At 32.7% G+C, this 18962-nt stretch overlaps 3 protein-coding genes and 1 pseudogene across 4 annotated transcripts; all 4 read right to left on the minus strand.

The window, feature by feature from the left end:
* Window positions 1-2118: 2118 nt before the first annotated feature.
* Window positions 2119-4116, minus strand: LOC114414227 (annotated as a pseudogene).
* A 5652-nt stretch (window positions 4117-9768) lies between these two features.
* LOC114414228 (ervatamin-B-like) lies at window positions 9769-11509 on the minus strand. The gene is made up of 2 exons (XM_028378532.1): window positions 11019-11509; window positions 9769-10480 (listed from the first exon to the last, which is right to left on the minus strand). The coding sequence occupies exons 1-2, from the start codon at window positions 11443-11445 to the stop codon at window positions 9897-9899; spliced, it is 1011 nt and encodes a 336-aa protein (XP_028234333.1). The 5' UTR covers window positions 11446-11509; the 3' UTR covers window positions 9769-9896.
* A 1309-nt stretch (window positions 11510-12818) lies between these two features.
* LOC114417080 (60S ribosomal protein L11) lies at window positions 12819-15178 on the minus strand. The gene is made up of 5 exons (XM_028382181.1): window positions 15074-15178; window positions 14828-14935; window positions 14657-14699; window positions 13816-14011; window positions 12819-13259 (listed from the first exon to the last, which is right to left on the minus strand). Exons 1-5 carry the CDS (start codon window positions 15074-15076, stop codon window positions 13064-13066), a joined length of 546 nt encoding a protein of 181 aa, XP_028237982.1. The 5' UTR covers window positions 15077-15178; the 3' UTR covers window positions 12819-13063.
* Window positions 15179-16466: 1288 nt separating this feature from the next.
* Window positions 16467-18165, minus strand: LOC114417082. Of its 2 annotated transcripts, none has more exons than XM_028382182.1 (3): window positions 17946-18165; window positions 17709-17791; window positions 16467-17196 (listed from the first exon to the last, which is right to left on the minus strand). In XM_028382182.1, exons 1-3 carry the CDS (start codon window positions 18156-18158, stop codon window positions 16629-16631), a joined length of 864 nt encoding a protein of 287 aa, XP_028237983.1. In that variant the 5' UTR covers window positions 18159-18165; the 3' UTR covers window positions 16467-16628. The 2 variants fall into 2 exon arrangements, with proteins under 2 accessions (XP_028237983.1, XP_028237984.1); XM_028382183.1 differs by having other exon boundaries at window positions 17709-17788; window positions 17946-18164.
* Between the last annotated feature and the right edge of the window lie 797 nt (window positions 18166-18962).

An 18962-nucleotide genomic window follows, 5' to 3' on the forward strand; every position in this document is an offset into this window, starting at 1 on the left:
AGCATGCATGCTCCTTTGTCTTTGTATTTTGATGTTAACAACAATATTTGTATGTTCATATGTCAGAGAGAGAGAGGTGTCGTTGCCTCTGCCTTGATGCCTCATTCTGTACTATTGTACCACCTGTCTTCTATTATACTACTACTAATGCGTTGCAATGTTTGAGCAATTAAACAAATATTTTAACTTGTTAATTAAATTAGATGCCACATATTGTATCATTAGACTATTAGTAATGTGCTTTATCTTGAGTCTACTTTTGTCCTTCATTAAAGAGTCTCACTTTTGGATTACATGTACGAGGAAAATGTTAATTCTAAGTATAACAGATCATTCATCTTTACATCTTTATGTTGATTATAATCATTATTAATATTATCCTATCATTCATAATATCATATATATTTTGGAAAAATACAGTTGTTAACGTTGTTATGTTATTAGGATCTTATCTTTTAACTATATGTTTTTTTATCAAGAAAAATTGAATTCATTAACTTACTCAAAAGATCCCAGGTCAGATTTAGTTAGATCAACAAGAAGTTGTTTCATTTTAGAAATAATAATTTATAAGGATAATTCTAAAACTTTTTTTTAAAAAAAACTAAGCAACACTATATTTTTTAAAACACGTTTTTCAACTTTTTTATTAAATACTAAAACTTATAAACATCTCATTCTCTATTTAATAGAGTTTATATGATATTAATCCTAATAACTAAAAATACATTAAAAATTATCTATTTGTTTTTATTTATTGTTAGGTTGAATTTTGTCATTTTTTTATCTCTTGTAATTATAAGATGTTAATTTACGACTAAGGTGTTCAATTCAAGAGTCTTCTTAGTGTAAGAAAATATATGGGATGTATTTTGAGGACAAGTTCTAGGTTATTTTTTAGGTTACCCCAACCTGATCCAATATCATTATATTTCTAATCAATTATAAACTTTTTCATAAATAAATCTTTTAATTAATTCATTTTTTATTTTATATTCCTTTTATATTAAATCATATATGATATTTAAGACTTAAATATTTATTTTTGTCTATAAATATGTCACTTTTCTTTTTTTTTTTCTTTTAGTCCAATTTTTTTTTTCATTTTTTGTTTGTGTGAGTTCTTTTTTTTTAAATTTTGGTCTCTATAAATTTTTTTTTTCACTTTTAGTTTCTGTAAGTTTCTTTTTTTAATTCATGTAAGTTTTTTATTTTTATTTTTAGTCCATATAATGTCACTATAAACATGACACTACTACTGTTTACGATGCATCGATAGAATGGTTTTTTTTTTACAATGATAGGGCATTGATGATGGCATTTTTTGCTCACATGGTGCACAATGATGTCATTGCTAACAAGTTTTGTAACTATGAGCGATGATAGAGACTACAAATAAAAAAACATAAGTTTAAAGGAAATAAGACTTGAAAAATAAAAAAAAAATAAAAAGTTTAACTTATAATGACAAATTTCATATTTAAGCCTTCCAAATTTGACATAATATTCTAACTTAATTTTTTTTGGTGTGCACTAATTAGGTAAAAGAATCTTATAATTTTAAAAACAGTATATGGTTAGAAATTAAACCCATAACTATATTCTTAAAAACTCAATTATCTATCAATTATTTTAGATTTTGTCAATTCTAACTTAATTTCTTCCCTTATCAATCCTTGAAGGCTATGCATCATGTGTTGTTAAACTCAGCACTCAATTCAATTCATAGTTGATATCTATGAAACCAAATCAAATCACAATTATTTAATTTATTTATATTATAATATTTATTAGTTACATATAATGATATATAATATTTATATTATTTATTTAAATATTTTATTTCTTTATTCTGATAATAAATGTTGCAATGATCAAACCAACTAGTAATGTATTTATCAATACATTAAATAACCAAAATTAAATCATACTAGATTGCAAATATTCTTTAAGTAAATATAAACACTTAAAAAAGATACGAGAAGATAACATATCAAAAAGAAAATGATTGATAGGATTGAATTGATTGATAAAGTGATTGGAGAATAAGTAAAATAATAAATAAATAAATAATAGAATGTAGAATGTTAAGTGGATATTGTTATTGTGTAAGGAGTGATAACACACTTTCAAACTATAAAGCAAACATGAAACACAATTTGCATAATTGAACTATTTAAGTCGTTGGATAAGATGAATCCATGGCAATTCCACACAAACCATGCTTGGCAGTTATACCTCGCTGCATCCTTATGAATCCTTTCTCACCCCAACCTGTGCCCCATGAATTCTTCACTATCCAATAGTCAGTTTCATTAGTTGTTCCATAACCAACTGCAGTAACGCCATGGTCTAGGTCAATTCCACATTCTCCCATGTAAATCCCACCAGCATAAAACATGGAATGTCCATTATTTGCATCAATGGAAACTGACACAGGTTGGTGCCACAGCTTTCTGGAGTGCCTCCTCACTATAGGAAGGAACTGTCTCATACCCCTTAATTTGAGCCACTGTGGAAGCTGCTATGGTTGTGTTACAAGTCCCATTAACTCCCTTGTAGGGGTAGTTAGCCTCAGTGGTGATTCCACCATTTTTAATAATGAATTCAAACCCATCTTCCATATAACCCCCTTCACAAATTAACCTTGGTCTTCACCTTTTGTGTCACAAGACACTAGCTCTTGCTCTGAGAGAGAGACCAGGTTTCCTGTAGTTATTTGGTGGATGCCCTCAGTTGCTGCCACGGTTGAAAATGCCCAGCAGCTCCCTAGTTTTTCAAACAAAATGAGCATGAACATGATCCAAATCGTTTCAATATATACAATGACTATGAATTTTAATTGTATTTTTTAATTTTCTACACGTGTCTTCTATATCAGAGATAATCTTGTTCCAAAATACATTAAAAAAAACTTTATGTGAACACCTCTCAGTGAGTATTTGAATATTATTGTGAATAATTAACCTTTTTTTTAGACTCAACTTTCATTTGTAATTTGAATTACTTAAATTATCATCCTTACAAATATATTTTTTAAAATTATTCTTTCTCTAAAGAATATTTGTTTATAGCTTAAAAGTTATAAAGTTAAAGTATTTTTAGTCCCAAAACTATACGAATTAAATAATAAAATCATTTTATCTATTGTTTAAGATAATGCATACATCTTATATAAGGAAATGATTGATTATATATAGAATGAATTAAGTATAAATAATTCTCGATAAACTTTGATAAAATTACCCATAACTTTATATTTTTTTCTACTCTAACCCATTAAGTTTGAAAACATTACATTAATATCTCTTTTAAGTCTTACATTGACATCTTCTATCAAAAAGATAAATGTAATGATTAAGAAAACAAAAAATATTTGTATAATTACACAAATCTCAAGAGGTGTTGATGTAGTTTACTTTTTATTATTCTAATTTTTTATATGAATCTTATATGTATCACTAAGATATGTTTATTTCATAAATGTATTGTGGCAGTAAATACATAATAAAAAGGAGTAATTAATATATTGTAAGTTGATAAATTAATAAATAAAAATATTAAGGTGACAAATTAAATAATTTGAGATTCAGAAATATTTCAAAAGACACACATAATTAATCCGAGGAAAGCCAGTAATGATAATGTGATGGAGCACAAAAAAGTACTTATATGATCTTCTTGATCTTACCACATTGACCTTGGTCTTTGATTGGAGTAACAGCTCCTTTTTCCCTCCAGTCTATAGCTTCAGGAATATCAGTCACGTTTTCATACTTAAATGGTGTTATGCTAAACTCATGGGTCTTCTTGAGTCCAAAACGGAAATCCTTGAATTCTTCAAGTGTAAGGTCAGCAAAGAGATTAACGCCAAGCTTGTAAGGTTTGTTGCCTGCAGCATTGAAAGATTCAATGAACTCCACATTTTCCTTGAATATCTGGAAAAGTTTCCTTCTCTGCTGCATCCTTATACAATTTTCCATATTCTGCCATCCAATTTTCATGTTCTTCTCTCAAGGATGTTGTATGAAGTTTGCGGGACATTACTTGGGAAATCTCAATTAAAAGGAGAAGGAATAGGGCTAAGTTTTGCTGTATTTTGCTGGTGAAAGCCATTTCTTATCAACAAAAGGTTAGTGAGTTTTGGAAGAGAAGGCTTGGTGAGATTGTTTTATATTGAGAAGAGAAATTTAAATTGCATGCATTAATTGTATGGAATGAATCTGGTGATTTATATAGAGATCATAGACTTTATGTGATCCATGGAATTTTTAATCTGAATATTTTTACTTGGTTGCTTTCTGATTGAGTTCCCTGCCTTGGCAAATTACATTTGTTTGTTGTTAGTTGTTACTTTAGATGCCACGTAATGTACTATTAGACTACTTGTAATGCCTGTTTTGGTATAATGGGTATTGGTTAATGTGTTCATTGTAATACCATTAATGCATCTCACAATGCAGTCCTTGAAATCATCCAAACCAACTATAAAAAGAAAGACTATATAAATAATAATAAAATGTTGCATTTTGATTTTTGAGATGCAACTTTTTGTCCTTTCATATGCATTATCTTTCCCACCTTCACCTTCGTCAAAGAATCTCACTTTTCGATGTTAAATAACAAGATAAATGTTATTGCTGATCAGTATGCTATACAATTAAGATTATAATAAGCATGCCACCGGCCTAACACATGTCTTTGTATCTTGATGTCAACAACAATCTTTGTAAATTCATGTCAACAATAACCAGGAGTTATTCAATATACATAGTCAATGTTTAATTGATGAAATATTCTATACACAATAGTCAATATAATGTTAATAATTGCTCGTTTAAATTTCCAAGAATTTTAATTTATTATATAAGGAAGATTCATATTGTCTATATATGCATTTTTAGCTTGTGTGTTACACGGAATATATATTTTTATGCAATTAAATTTTATAATTATAATTATAATTATACATGTTAATATAATTACAATTATATATACCCACTATTCTTCCAACTAGTTAAAAATATTTTTAACACCTATTTGGTCGATGTATAGCTGTAAAATGTTTTTTTACTGTAGTATTTTTTTCTCAACCAATTAATTATATATGCAATTGCTTATCCAAAACAAAACAAAAAATATTCATTAAAGTCTCCAATTATCGGTGGTAATTAAACGCTGTTACCTCTGGTCGTATTTTATTTTATTTTTTTGCACGTGATAGTCTATTTTACTACGGCAGTTGTGATGTATAAATAGATATTTACTTAGTTCATTATTTCTAACGTTCTGAATAATTAATCAGGTAACTTTTTATATTTGTAATATTACTCCATATTTTGGATTTGTATGTTATTTTAAGTGATATTTTTTTTACTTAATTGTAAATTTTATTATCAAATTTTTATTATTTTATAAATTTTACCACTTAAATTTTACTTTTGTGAATTTTATCATTAACTTTTATAATTTTATAAATTTTATCACTAAATTTTCTTTTTCACGAATTTTATTATCCAACTTTGAACATTTTATAAATTTTACCATCCCATTTTTTTTACTTTTGAGCATGTTATATCATCACCTTGGTAACAAAACGATGTGAAAATGACTTTTGTGCATTTTACTATCATCCGTCAAGAGAGACGAAAGTCGACCTTAGTTGATGAGAATCATGAAACTGGCCAAATACAGGCTAAAGGCCCAAGTGAAGAAGGACGAAGGCCTAAGTGGAGAAGGACAAAACCCCCGAGTGGAGAAGGATGAAGGCCCAAGTGGAGAAGGATGAAGGCCTAAGTGGAGAAGGATGAAGGCCTAAGTGGAGAAGGATGAAGGCCCACAGGCAGAGACACTATCAAGACAATTATTTGTTGCTGAAGGCCCAAACTAATTTGAAGGCCCAAGTTAAATATGTTTTTTAGTTATAATTTTTATTTATTGTAATTTTGGCCCAACCTGTTTAGAAGGCCCATGTCTATTTTTATCTTTTTGTTCAGATACACTATAAGTATTGGTTTTTGTTTTGAATAAAAAAAACTTTTGGCATTTTCAGAAAATTTGGTGAGAGTTTCTCTCTGGGTTCCTTGTTGAACCAATTATCAGACTTATCAAGGTAATCCTTGTGGCGTCTACCCAGACTTATCTTCCTTCATTGGAAGTGGCGTCTACCCAGACTTATCTTCCTTAACCGGAAGTGGCGTCTACCCAGACTTATCTTCCTTCACTGGAAGTGGCGTCTACCATGACTTATCTTCCTTCACTGGAAGTGGCGTCATCCAAACCTTCGTAGCCTGTATCAAACGATCCGCCCCGTAAGGTTCACATCATCTGGTATCAGAGCTTCGGCTCTTGATACAAGTTCTATCCTATCGTATTATTTTTCTTTGTAATTTGTCCAGGTTCGTGTTTTGTCCTTGTTCTGTTATTTGAGTTTTTGTTTACATCTTGTTTCGTTCTTGTTTGCGTCTTGTGTTCTGTTATTTGCATTCTTGTTCTTGTTCTTGTCACGTTCTTGTTCTTGTTTCTTGTGTGTTTCACACTTTGTGTAAAAAAAAAAAGTTGCAAAATTTTGAAAAAAAAAGTGGGTGTTTGATCTTTGAACACGAAATTGAAGCATTTAGAGGTGTTTTTTGGAAAGAAAATCGTGGAACAAATTCCCTTATCTAGATTCTCCTCTGAATTCTGAGCATTTTGATATATAGTGGGCCTCAAACAGACAATCGTAGCAAAAGTTATGAGCATTTGAAGTTTACTTGTCATATCTGTTATCTTATCTGCTATCCTATCTATTATCTTATTTGTTATCATATCTGTTATCCAAATTAAATCTAATTTGTTATCCAAATCTGATCTGTTATCCAAATCAAATCAAAATTTGTTATCCAAATCAAATCAAGTCTAATCTGTTATCCAAATCAAATCCAATCTGCTATCCAAATCAAATCTAAATCCAAATCAAGTCTAATCTGTAAACCAAAGTCAAATCTGATTTGTTATCCAAATTAAATCTGCTACACAGTCTGTGATAATTAAACTGTCTTTCCTGTTATATACCTTGTGTGTCTAATTTGATTCATCCAGGAACTTAAGAGGGAGTGAGTGGTAAAAGGCAAGAGTGAAAACATCACACAAAAGCCTATATTGAGAGCATCAAACACGAGTGAACTACCATTAAAGAGAGAAACACGTGAGTAGAGTGTGGTGAGGTCCTGAATTTTTTTTAATTTACTGCAAAATTCTTTGTTCCTTAATCATGGCAAGAGCTGGTGACAATGGTGGTGTATATCATCAACTAGACGAATCTCAACGCTTATTTCTGGATGCGTGGACTACACAAATGCAACGTTTGTTGAACCGTAACAAAGAAGAGCCCTACAGACGAATAACCAAATCTTCCTCGTTTACTCTTAAACCTCTATCCCCTAGAGAAGTGTGTGATGACCAAATCAGAATGAGAGAAAAGAGAGAACAAGAGAAAGAAAATAGTGAGGCACCACAAAGGAATATGAAAAAGAAGAGTAATACACCCGAGGAAAATAGTGATACACATAAGAGAGAGAGTGATACACATGAGAGAAAATTTAATTATTTTACAGAGACGAGTGAAGTGAGGAAAGTGTTACCTGCTCATGAACCACTCAATCTACAGTATTGCAAAGACAGTAAAATTTCTACTGATAATTCTAATGAGTTTACTATTTCTATTTCTCCTAGTGTTCAACCCTTATTGCAGGAATTTAAAAATGTCTTTCCTAAGGAGATTCCTCATGGACTGCCACCTTCAAGAGGCATAGAACATCAAGTTGATCTCCTCCCCGGAGCTTCATTGCTTAACAGGCCAACTTACAAAAGCAATCCCCAAGAGACTCAACGTAAGGATGCACATGCCAAAGTTCAGTATGTGAAAAGATTGTATGACCAAGTGAAGGTGCAAATTGCAAAGAAGAATGAAAGCTATGCCAAGCAAGTCAACAAGAAAAGGAAGGAAGTGGTACTTGAACCCGGTGATCATCCTAGACATTTGAGGACAAATGTTTTCCAAGAAGGAGGGAATGATGAGAATCATGAAACTGGCCAAATACAGGCTAAAGGCCCAAGTGAAGAAGGACGAAGGCCTAAGTGGAGAAGGACAAAACCCCCGAGTGGAGAAGGATGAAGGCCCAAGTGGAGAAGGATGAAGGCCTAAGTGGAGAAGGATGAAGGCCCACAGGCAGAGACACTATCAAGACAATTATTTGTTGCTGAAGGCCCAAACTAATTTGAAGGCTCAAGTTAAATATGTTTTTTAGTTATAATTTTTATTTATTGTAATTTTGGCCCAACCTGTTTAGAAGGCCCATGTCTATTTTTATCTTTTTGTTCAGATACACTATAAGTATTGGTTTTTGTTTTGAATAAAAAAAACTTTTGGCATTTTCAGAAAATTTGGTGAGAGTTTCTCTCTGGGTTCCTTGTTGAACCAATTATCAAACTTATCAAGGTAATCCTTGTGGCGTCTACCCTGACTTATCTTCCTTCACCGGAAGTGGTGTCGATCCTGACTTATCTTCCTTCACCGGAAGTGGCGTCTACCCTGACTTATCTTCCTTCACCGGAAGTGGCGTCTACCCTGACTTATCTTCCTTCACTGGAAGTGGCGTCTACCCAAACTTATCTTCCTTCACCGGAAGTGGCGTCTACCCTGACTTATTTTCCTTCACCGGAAGTGGCGTCATCAAAACCTTCGTAGCCTGTATCAAACAATCCGCTCCTACTCAGGTTCACATCATTAGTGATCCGACGATGCTAAGTGGAAGGATTGTCGCTCAACGAGTAAAAGTTACTCTAGGGATAATAGGCTGATCTTCCCTAAAGCTCACATTGACGAGAAGGTTTGACACTTCGATGTCAGCTCTTCGCCACCTTGGACTGTAGTATGTTCCAAGGGTTTAGAACGTTGTGAGACAAATGGGTCCATATCTGGTGTGGGCATTAGAGCATTAAGAGGACATTTTCCTAGTACGAGAAAATTGGGAAGGACTCACCTTCGGTGTGCTAGTTATCGTGCCCACGGTAAACGTTGGGTTGCCAAGTGTGGAGTAGATAATCGCTGAAAGCATCTAAGTAGTAACCTAAGATGAGTGCTCTCCTATATTGACTTCCCCAAAGCCTTCGGTAGCACAGTTGAGATAATGATGGGTTCTCTGCCTCAATAGGAATGGAAAAAATTTGAGAATTCAAGAGAAGGTCACAATGAGATGAGTTGTTTCTAATTAATGATAGGTGTCAAATAGAAATGCAATTATGTATGTAGCTGAGACATCATAATAAACCGGTAGACTTGAACCTTGTTCCTACATGATTCGATCAATTCGATCTATCTATATTGATTGTGGTTATAACTGATGTTAAAAATTACTTTCTACATTGGTGATAATAATTACAACTGATATCAAAAGTCAAAATCATCCATCTTTCACCAATGGTGATAAAATACAAAAAAAAAAAAAAAAAAAAATTTGGATGGTACAATTTTCAAAAATAAAATTTGGGTGGTAAAGTTTACAAAACAATAAAAGTTAGTGGTCAAATTTACAATTAAACCATTTTTTTTACATGGTGAACCTTATTAAGCACTTGAGTCATGCCATGTTATGATTCATAAGCTTATTTGTTTTCCTATTTTCATATTAGATTTAATTTTTTTTTTACTCCAATGATGTTTCAAGCAATCTCTTTTCTATGCCTTCGGAATTCCAAAGATTGTATACATATACATAGTTAGGAAGTTAAATAACATTTAGTATATATCCTCTAAGGTATAACAAATTATATATATTGATATGGTAATAGTTTACATTTAAATACAGCCATAAGTTCAAACTAAGCATGAAGCACAATTTACATAATTGAACTATTTAAGAAGTTGGATAAGATGAATCCAAGGCAATTCCACATAAACCATGCTTGGCAGCTATACCTCGTTGCATCCTTACGTATCCTTTCTCACCCCATTGCGTGCCCCATGAATTCTTCACAATCCAATAGTCTGTTCCATTAGCTGTGCCATAACCAACTGCAGTAACACCATGGTCTAGCTCAGTCCCACATTCTCCGTTGTAAATTCCACTAGAGTAAAACATGAAACCTGCACCGTCTGCATCAATAGAAACTGACACTGGTTGGTTAGCCACGGCTTTTTGAAGTGTCGTCTCGCTATTGGGAGGAACCTTCTCATATCCCTTAATTTGTGCCACTGGAGAGGTTGCTTTGTTACATTTTCCATCAACTGCCTTGTAGGGGTAGTTAGTCTCACTGGTGATTCCACCATTTTTTATAATGAATTCAAACCCATCTTCCATGTAACCACCTTCACATCCTTGGTCTACACCTTTTGTGTCACAATCCACTAGCTCTTGCTCTGAGAGTGAAACTAGTTTTCCTGTAGTTATTTGATGGATACCCTCGGTTGCAGCTATAGTTGAAAATGCCCAGCAGCTCCCTATAATTTTTCAAACAAAATTATGGTAAAACATTAATCAATTCGCCTTTCCATACATTAATGAAATTATGGCTCTCTAAGAATATAACTAAAATTTAAATATATTTGTAGTCCTTCAAATATATTTTTAATCTTTAAAAATTCTCTAAATTCAACTTGTTTATCCCTTAAAAATTATACAAGTCACATGACATAATAATAATACTTTCAATTATCTATCTTATATGTTGTCTAATCACTAATGTAATGCTCACATCTTAAAAACAAAACAATATTTGACTAAAATAATATTATTTCCAAAAATGTATTGCAGTAGTAGAACCAGAAGGACTAATCAATGCAGTAGTAAGGATATTATTGGAAAAAAAAGTAATTAGTATTTTTTTTATATTTTAAAGTGATAAAAAAAATTGAAGCAGAAATATTTTAAATGTGTCACATAAAATGAGATGAAGGAAATAATTAAAATGAGATGAAGGAAATAATGATGGTTATGGAACATAATGAAGTACTTATTATATGATGTTCTTTATCTTACCACATTGACCTTGGTCTTTGATTGGAGTAACAGCTCCTTTTGTCCTCCAGTCTATGGCTGCAGGAATAGCAGTCACATTTTCATACTTAAATGTTGTTGTGCTAAACTCATGGGGCCTCTTGAATCCATTACGGGAAGCCTTGAATTCCTCAACTGTAAGGTCAGCAAGGTGATTAACACCAAGCTTGTAAGGTTTGTTGCCATCAGCATTGAATGATTCTATGAACTCCACATTGTCCTTGAATATCTGAAAACGTTTGTCCTTCTCTGCAGCATCCTTATACACTTTTCCATATTCGGTCATCCATTGTTCGTGTCTTTCTCGCATCGATGTCTCGTGCAGCTTGCGACACATCACCTGTGAAATCGCAACTGCAAGGAGGAGGAATAGAGCTAGCATGTGCTGCTTTTGGCATGTGAAAGCCATTTCTTATCAGCAAAAAGTTTAATGAGTTTTGGAAGAGAGGGTTTGGTAAGATTCTGTTGTAGAGAGAAATGTTAATTTGGTATGCATTGATGAGAAAGACTCTGGTGGTTTATATAGAGATCATAAACTTTATGTTATGGAATTATTAATCTGAATATATATGCATGTTGCTTTCTGATTGATTTCCCTGCTCGGGCAAGTTACCTTCAATTTACTCATTTAGACTGGTAATTCATGTTGTTGTTATTTTATTAATTATTATTATTATTTGATGAAGAGTAGCTTCTGTTCGGACTAAGATGCTTTGCTACATAATCCAAATTCATTAGGCTAATGACTATAGTTTCGTCTGCTATGTTAAAAAACAAAGTAACGACCAACCGACACATAATACACATCAGGGCATGGTCACAGATTACAGAAGATCCTTTGTATTGGTTTTTATTCAGGTTCGTACATTCTTTGCGTTGAATAAAATCTGCTCGTTGTAGCATTAGCGCCTGAGTTCGTTTGACATGTGCAATTTGACATACACAGGTACCCTTTGAATCATGGTGCTGTAGCACGCATTTTCTCCCCTTACCTCATGTGCCTTAATAATTATTTGTGCAAATGCATTTCTTGTTTGAATGAAATTTAGATGAGTTGGCCAAAAATACTTTAGAAGAGTCAATTAATTGAGGATATTAAACTTTGATCAATGTACATTATGAAAATGAAATAATCCCTTTTTTTAAAAAAAGAAATCTCAAAATTATCATTAATAAATTATTTTTGCAAAATAAATTATAGTATATTAAATCAATTAGCCATCCAGCAAACAAAAAATTCAATTGGCCACGCCCTACATGTCATTGATCCGTCAGTTTCTAGAGGAAAAAACATGATTGACATTTGAGAAGAAAAATTCTACTAATCACTCAAATTTCTTGACAAAGTCTTATAAATATTTTACACCAACAATAAGAAAATATATAAAAAAAATCAATTAATCAGGTAGGTGACCAAACTCCGAAGCATATGTACTATCATAGAATCACATCAGACATTGTTTTAATTCATCTTTTTCCCTCATTTTTCCTTATTAAAAAATTTCGTCCTCATTTTTCCTTATTGAATAGAGTTTCGAATAAAAAATATTTTCAACAAAAAAAAATCTTATTCTTAAAACATAATTAATATGCAGTCCAACAACATATTGCCCCAATGTAGCAGAATTACTATTGATTATTGAATGTCAATACCATGAATTTGCAATGGTTTGGTATTTAGGGGAAGAGTGCGAGGATACCACACTACTTCAAAAGCACACTCTAATAGGTTGGAACTTATTAAAAACAATAAAATCATGAGAAAAATCATTAAATATGATATAAGACCCACAAAATTTGATCATTTTCAATAAATAATCAATAAAGAGAATGCATTTAAAAGTGTCTCACATGTTCTTGTTGCAATAAAAGTGTCGTTTAAAAGGGCTATTGTTAATACATGTGCTTCATCACAAAACTGAAATGAGAAACATTGATTCATAACCTGCCTCAAAATTAAGATACTATCCCAGAAAGATAGTTGACAAAACTGATAAAAACACTCCCCTGAAATGAACTCAGTCTAACTAAACAATCGCCTGAGACTTGTTAAGGATCACTCCCTCATATTTCACCTGGAACCACTTCATAGCATCCTCCTTTGTGACACGGTGCTGGATTCCAACACGGGACTTGCACCTTCGGCGACGTCCCACACGATAGCCAGGACGCTCCAGAACAACAAAGAAGTCCATTCCATAAATACCAGTTGAAGGATCATACCTGAAGCAGAGTCAACAGTCAAGGACCAATATGTGTAAATTGAAATCTTCATAATCAAAGAAATTGAAAACATCATCAAACATGAGGGGAAATTAACCAAAAGTTAGTTGACATAACAAGGGAATGAATCCAAGAGGAATGAATCCAAGAGTGAGACTCGACAATGTCATTTAAAGATGGCATGTAATTTGCAAAGCCAGTCAATCAATTAGACATACCATCACGCCTATGACTAATTAACAAATCAACCTAACTAATGCAAGTCCTGCTTTCTCAAAATCATCAAAAACATATTTCATATAAGCGCCAAAGTCCAAAACAACAAAAGAAAATTTTGAAACAACCATATTTATAAACTAGTTAGCATTTGGTTCAAGTCAAAAGTGGAATGCAGCATAATGGGGAAGAGATATGTTATGTCATACCCAAAATTTTGAATATGCATTGTGCACACGACAACCTATATCAAATCATCAACTTCCCTTCAGTCATAAAATGCTTACCGCAGGCAAAAGTAAAAACAACAGCATAAAAACCCAAGAGTTCTTCAACTTACTTGATTCCCAAATCGATATGCTCCTGAATGCCAAAGCCAAAGCAACCAGTATCACTGAAGTTCCTTCTGAGAAGTTCATATTCCTTCACCTTCAAACCACTCTCCAAAAGTTGCATTGCCTTGTCACCTCTGACAGTGACATAGCATGCAATCTTCTCATTTCTTCTAATCCCAAAGGAACGAACCGTGTACCTTGCTGTCAAAACCAAGAGAAGCAAAAAGATCTCTTACCATTCAACAGTGAAAAACAGCCACACGTATACAGTATACAAAACCTTTATCAAACACTAACAGTAAAACAAACTATTTAAAATATTTCACAGAGCAATAGACTATTTTTTCTATCTTTTGGACTCAGAAACATGGTTTAAATTAAATTAAGCAGATAAAAGACATACACTCAAGGATATCAGAGTCCTCATTTTCACTTTTTCCGCAGATTTATGAATCAAGTTCCTGAAGGAAACTTAAAAATGCATTCAATAAACCCACAACTATTCTGATTTTTCCCACAGAATAGGTTCACACTTAATATTGCGATTAATGAAAATTACGAAACTCAAACTACCATTACTTCCCTGCTATCAGCCCTGTGAGTCTTGACATTGTAATTAAAGAAAAAAATGAAGCTTCAATTAAAAAACCTAAAATAGACTACCCTAAATCTGGGGGGAGAATTCTACAAAACCACTTCACCAGCAATCTATATCTTTTATAAAAAAAATGATAGAATGAGAAAAAATGATCAAATTAATTTTAAAACATAAACTTCCAATGAACACAGATTTGAGATCTATGTCCATTACTGAACTACCCATTTACAAACTTATTGAGAACTAACCTTTGGAAAACACAGGGGTTTGGCCACTAAGCTGTTCCAACACCTACAAGAAGAAAAATAGAAATTAAAAATTTTAATATATATATATATATATATATATATATATATATATATATTCCAAAAAAAAAAAAAAACATTTGTGGAAGCTGCGAGGTGTGAAGGGGTTTCAACCTTAGCGGCTCTGGTGAGACGATCTCCACTCTCGCCAACGGAGATATTGAGGACGAGCTTCTGCACCTTTATCTCCCTCATTGGGTTCGAAAGTTTCTTCTCTGAAGCCTGAAATCAAGTTCATTCCAATTCCAATTAACTATAAAACTATAAATTAAAAAACAAAATGTAAAGAAAAATCGAGTTTATGAAAAGAGTTAATTTGATTTCTAAAGAAGAAGAAAGGAAAGGGAGAAAGTGGTCTACCATTGGATTTGGGGCTGTTGTGGCGGCAGAGTTATGAGAAGAAAGAGTTAATCAGAAAACCCCAAACAAAAAGGTTGGATGTTTGTCAATTGCACGTATAATAAAGCGGAACCGAAACCACAACGTTGCGGGTTGCTCTTTTTTTTTTTTATCAACACACTCAATTTGTTGGGCAATTACTTAATACAACCTATTGTTTTCTTGGTGCGCCTCATTGGAAATAATAAAGCATTTGAATGGACATTTTCACCCTTTATTAATTCTAGTCTAAGGATGGGTGCTAGGATTACTATGGAGGATGTGAGTGCCCACCTACTTTGACGGTGAAGAGCCGCCGTACGTCTGCACAAACTTCCTCCTTGAAACCACCATGATAAGCAGTTGTTTTGTTAGCTTGCAACCTTTGTTATTTATGATGTTATAGGTTAAGCAATTCTTAATGCAAATACATTATGAATTGGTCAATCCATAATGCATTTTTTTGAATTACGAATTAACCGATTAGTAATACCAAAAAATATATATTATTGATTGACCAATCCGTAACTATATTGGAAAGGTAACAAGGTGAAGTTGTGTGTAGATATGGTCTGCAAGGGCCTTGTGCACACGATGGAGGGAGGTGGTAACGTAACATGCAGATCTAGGTGATAAGAAAGTGATTACAGTGCACAATTAATGATGTCGTGGTTGGGTGGTGTGTGCAAATCTAGTGGAAGGTAACAGAGCAACAAGGTGGCAAGAGGGGGAGAGTGGTTTTGGCCCACGCGTTGTAGGTTCATGGAGGAGGTAGTGAGAGACAGGAAGCTAGGCTTTTGCTTGGAAGAATAAGAAGGATAAAAAGGTGATATTAGATAATATGGGGTGCACCAAGTAAAAGAGGTTGCATTAAGTAATTTCCATTTTGACCCTATTACACCTTGTTCTTAGTTGAATTAAAATTAAAATGAAGATGAGTTTTTCAAACAAGGGCCTCTCCCTATATTAAGTTATTTGGGTTATATATAATCATTTTGACCCTATTACACCTTTTCTACATAGCTAATTTTTCAATAAAAAAAATAAAGTTACATAAATACTCCTATGCTGTTAGGTGACAGTGAAAGAGAAACAAAAAATATAATAGGTGATATAATTTAATAAAAAGAAAATAAATATGTTAAATAAGTGTATATTATATATTGGTATCTATATAATATTACTAAAAAAAAATGATAAATGTACATAATCTATATTTATAAGCCGAAAGCGCGTCGCTAGCATGATGATTTGATTAGACTTGTATTTCTAATCAATATGCGCTATGGTTCAAGTAGTGAAAAACAGACCAGGGGTGAATAGATAAATGCATGCAGAACTTTAAAGTATACTCTGAAGAATATTGGATAACAAGTTGGTTTCCAATCTTATCTCATTAATTTTATATCACTAACAAGTTCTACCTATAAAATTTCATAGTATACGTTGTGTAAAAAAAGAAAAACATTCATTGTATATGTAGGAATAAGCTACAAATAAATCATCCTCCCAACTCTAGCAAATTCATGTGTGTACATTAGTAAGTCATACTTCCCAATTGAAAAGCTTCTTCCATGGCCCTCAAAATTGACAAAAGCTCTCCATTAATCAAGTTGCTAGGTTCCAAATTTGCTATGTCATTGTTATTGAAGGATGAATGATTCCCCCTTCCAATCTCACAAATCACAAACCTACAAACTGGGCACTGGCCCTTACTTGTTAGCCATGGTACTATACAATCCTCATGAAACATGTGGTTGCATGGAGTGAGCATCACCTCTTCACTGGGATCAAAATCTTCTAAACAAATAGCACAGCTCTTGCTATCTTCATCATTTTCTCTCTGCTTCTCTTTCAAAGGCTTTGCAGCATTGTTTCTGTAGTATAAGCTCACCCTCCTAGCATACCTCTTTGGGGGAGGGTCATAGACTACTTTCTTAAGCTTGCTCAAAGCTGTTGATTTGGTAATTTCTACCACTGGGAGAGCTTGTGTGCTTGTTTGGAATGTGGATCTTTGAGGGGGGTGAAGGAAAATCTCTCTTAGCCTTCCCATATCCTCATTGTGAGCATGAATTTGTTGTCTTCTAGGTGGTGGTGCTGGAAAACTGCAAATTGATAAAAAAAAATTGGTAAATTAGCTAGACTTTTGTTCCACTCTTAAGCCTAAAAATTACAAGTTCATGCAACTAAGTAGCATAAGCATATCATGGTGGGGAGGGGAGAGGTTGATATTTGATATGGAATTCAAATCATAGTGTTCATTTTCTGTCCTGCTAGAGAAAGAATTTCATTACCACCAAAAATTAGGCTCTTGGTGTCTTCCTTCTGGATTCCTCGTGAATAGTATTTGATTGTTAATTCATTTACCAATTGAGAACAATTTGTGAAATCCTGAATTTGTAAGAAATATTTTTAACTAGATTTCTCCTCAATGGTCATACTCGCATCAAACCTAATTGTTACTATCTAATTCAGTGAAATTTATAGAAATTCAAACATGCATTCATATGTCAATCATCAAATCATTTGATTATTCATTGAAGACAACTTCTTACACTGATTACCATTCTTGGGAAGTCTAAACACATAAGCAAATTAGTATGCAACTTGGCCTTACTTTGGTATACTGTGGAATCCTAAAGGATTTCTGAAGTCCGAAAATCGTTGTCGAGCTAATACACCCGAACTTCTGCCATCCTGCTAATATTATGAACCGAGATTATATACAAACTATCATCCTCAAACAATGATAGTTCCATTCTCTGCTTCCATAAACATAAATTTAGTTTGCCTTTCTTTTCCGTGTCATCATGTCCTAAAAATAATGTCACAAACAATAATAGAATAAACTTACGGTGGCATGAGTAGAGTGAGATCCGTAAAACACAGGCACCTCATTGGATTCACGATGATTGAAAGTGTGGTCATCAAAGGATCTAAAACCTCTTTGCCATGACCCTGGCAAAGGTGTGAAATTGTTGATGTTGCGGCTCATGGTGATTTCACCTTCCTCTTCAATTGATGATGTAAAATACTTTTCTTTTTCGGGGTGCAAATATTGCTTCATACGTCAACTTCGTGAATTCATTTGTTCTGTTCATTTGGGTGTAAGCAAGAATATATCCTTACAGTAATTGTTAGAAGATATGATAATATATTCTGATTTTATAAAATCAGAATATATTATCATATCTTCTAACAGTAATAATGGTGTCACTTCTACTCATACTTTTTGATGAGTTCCTTCATTTTCCATGCTGATTCAAAGCCTGATTCTCACTCCATGTTGAAGATGCTCTAGTAGCTGCTGCTCAGAAATTAAGCAAAATAAATCAAGGAAGAATCTTATTCTCATATGTTCATGGATGCTTTATTAATATGATGCGTATTGGAAGTTCTGAGAAGATGGAAACGGCTCCTAAAAAAGAAATAAAATGAGAGGTGAAAATTTTCGAAGGGAATATATTTAGTTACATCACTAGTTTGAAATTTGTATACTAGATGATAAGGGATGTATCTATATTATGAATGAGAAAAATAGACATTGACCGTAACATCTTATTTACGAGTGGTTAACATTACATGATTTTTTTAAAGAAAACATGCAAACTTTAAAGGATTTAATGATTAAATACTATGAATGTAAATTTTTTATATTATTAATTAATTAGAAATCAGCATTATGACTTGTAAAGTTATTATTATAAAGTCAATAAAGTTATCAAAGATATTTTGTAATTAGATGACAATGTAAAATCATATTACACTATATGTTTATAGGCTATTTTTCTCAACTTTAAATATTGACTATCTATGTGTGATTACATGACTTAGATTTATTATTTCATCCTCACATAAAATTAAAGTCACT

The sequence above is a fragment of the Glycine soja genome, chromosome 6 (assembly GCF_004193775.1).
Source record: "Glycine soja cultivar W05 chromosome 6, ASM419377v2, whole genome shotgun sequence".
NCBI classification, from domain to species: domain Eukaryota; kingdom Viridiplantae; phylum Streptophyta; class Magnoliopsida; order Fabales; family Fabaceae; genus Glycine; species Glycine soja.

Coding starts and splice junctions, on each gene's coding strand:
- LOC114414228 (XM_028378532.1), bottom strand. CDS start 11,445: ATGGCTTTCACATGCCAAAAGCAGCACATGCTAGCTCTATTCCTCCTC. Junction 10,481..11,018: donor CAAAGACCAAGGTCAATGTG/GTAAGATAAAGA, acceptor GAAAAATTATAG/GGAGCTGCTGGGCATTTTCA.
- LOC114417080 (XM_028382181.1), bottom strand. Junction 14,700..14,827: donor GTCTCACCAGAGCCGCTAAG/GTTGAAACCCCT, acceptor TTCTTCTTGTAG/GTGTTGGAACAGCTTAGTGG. Junction 14,012..14,656: donor AACCCCTGTGTTTTCCAAAG/GTTAGTTCTCAA, acceptor TGGTTTTGACAG/CAAGGTACACGGTTCGTTCC.
- LOC114417082 (XM_028382182.1), bottom strand. CDS start 18,158: ATGAAGCAATATTTGCACCCCGAAAAAGAAAAGTATTTTACATCATCA. Junction 17,792..17,945: donor CTCACTCTACTCATGCCACC/GTAAGTTTATTC, acceptor TCATAATATTAG/CAGGATGGCAGAAGTTCGGG. Junction 17,197..17,708: donor GGATTCCACAGTATACCAAA/GTAAGGCCAAGT, acceptor ATCAATTTGCAG/TTTTCCAGCACCACCACCTA.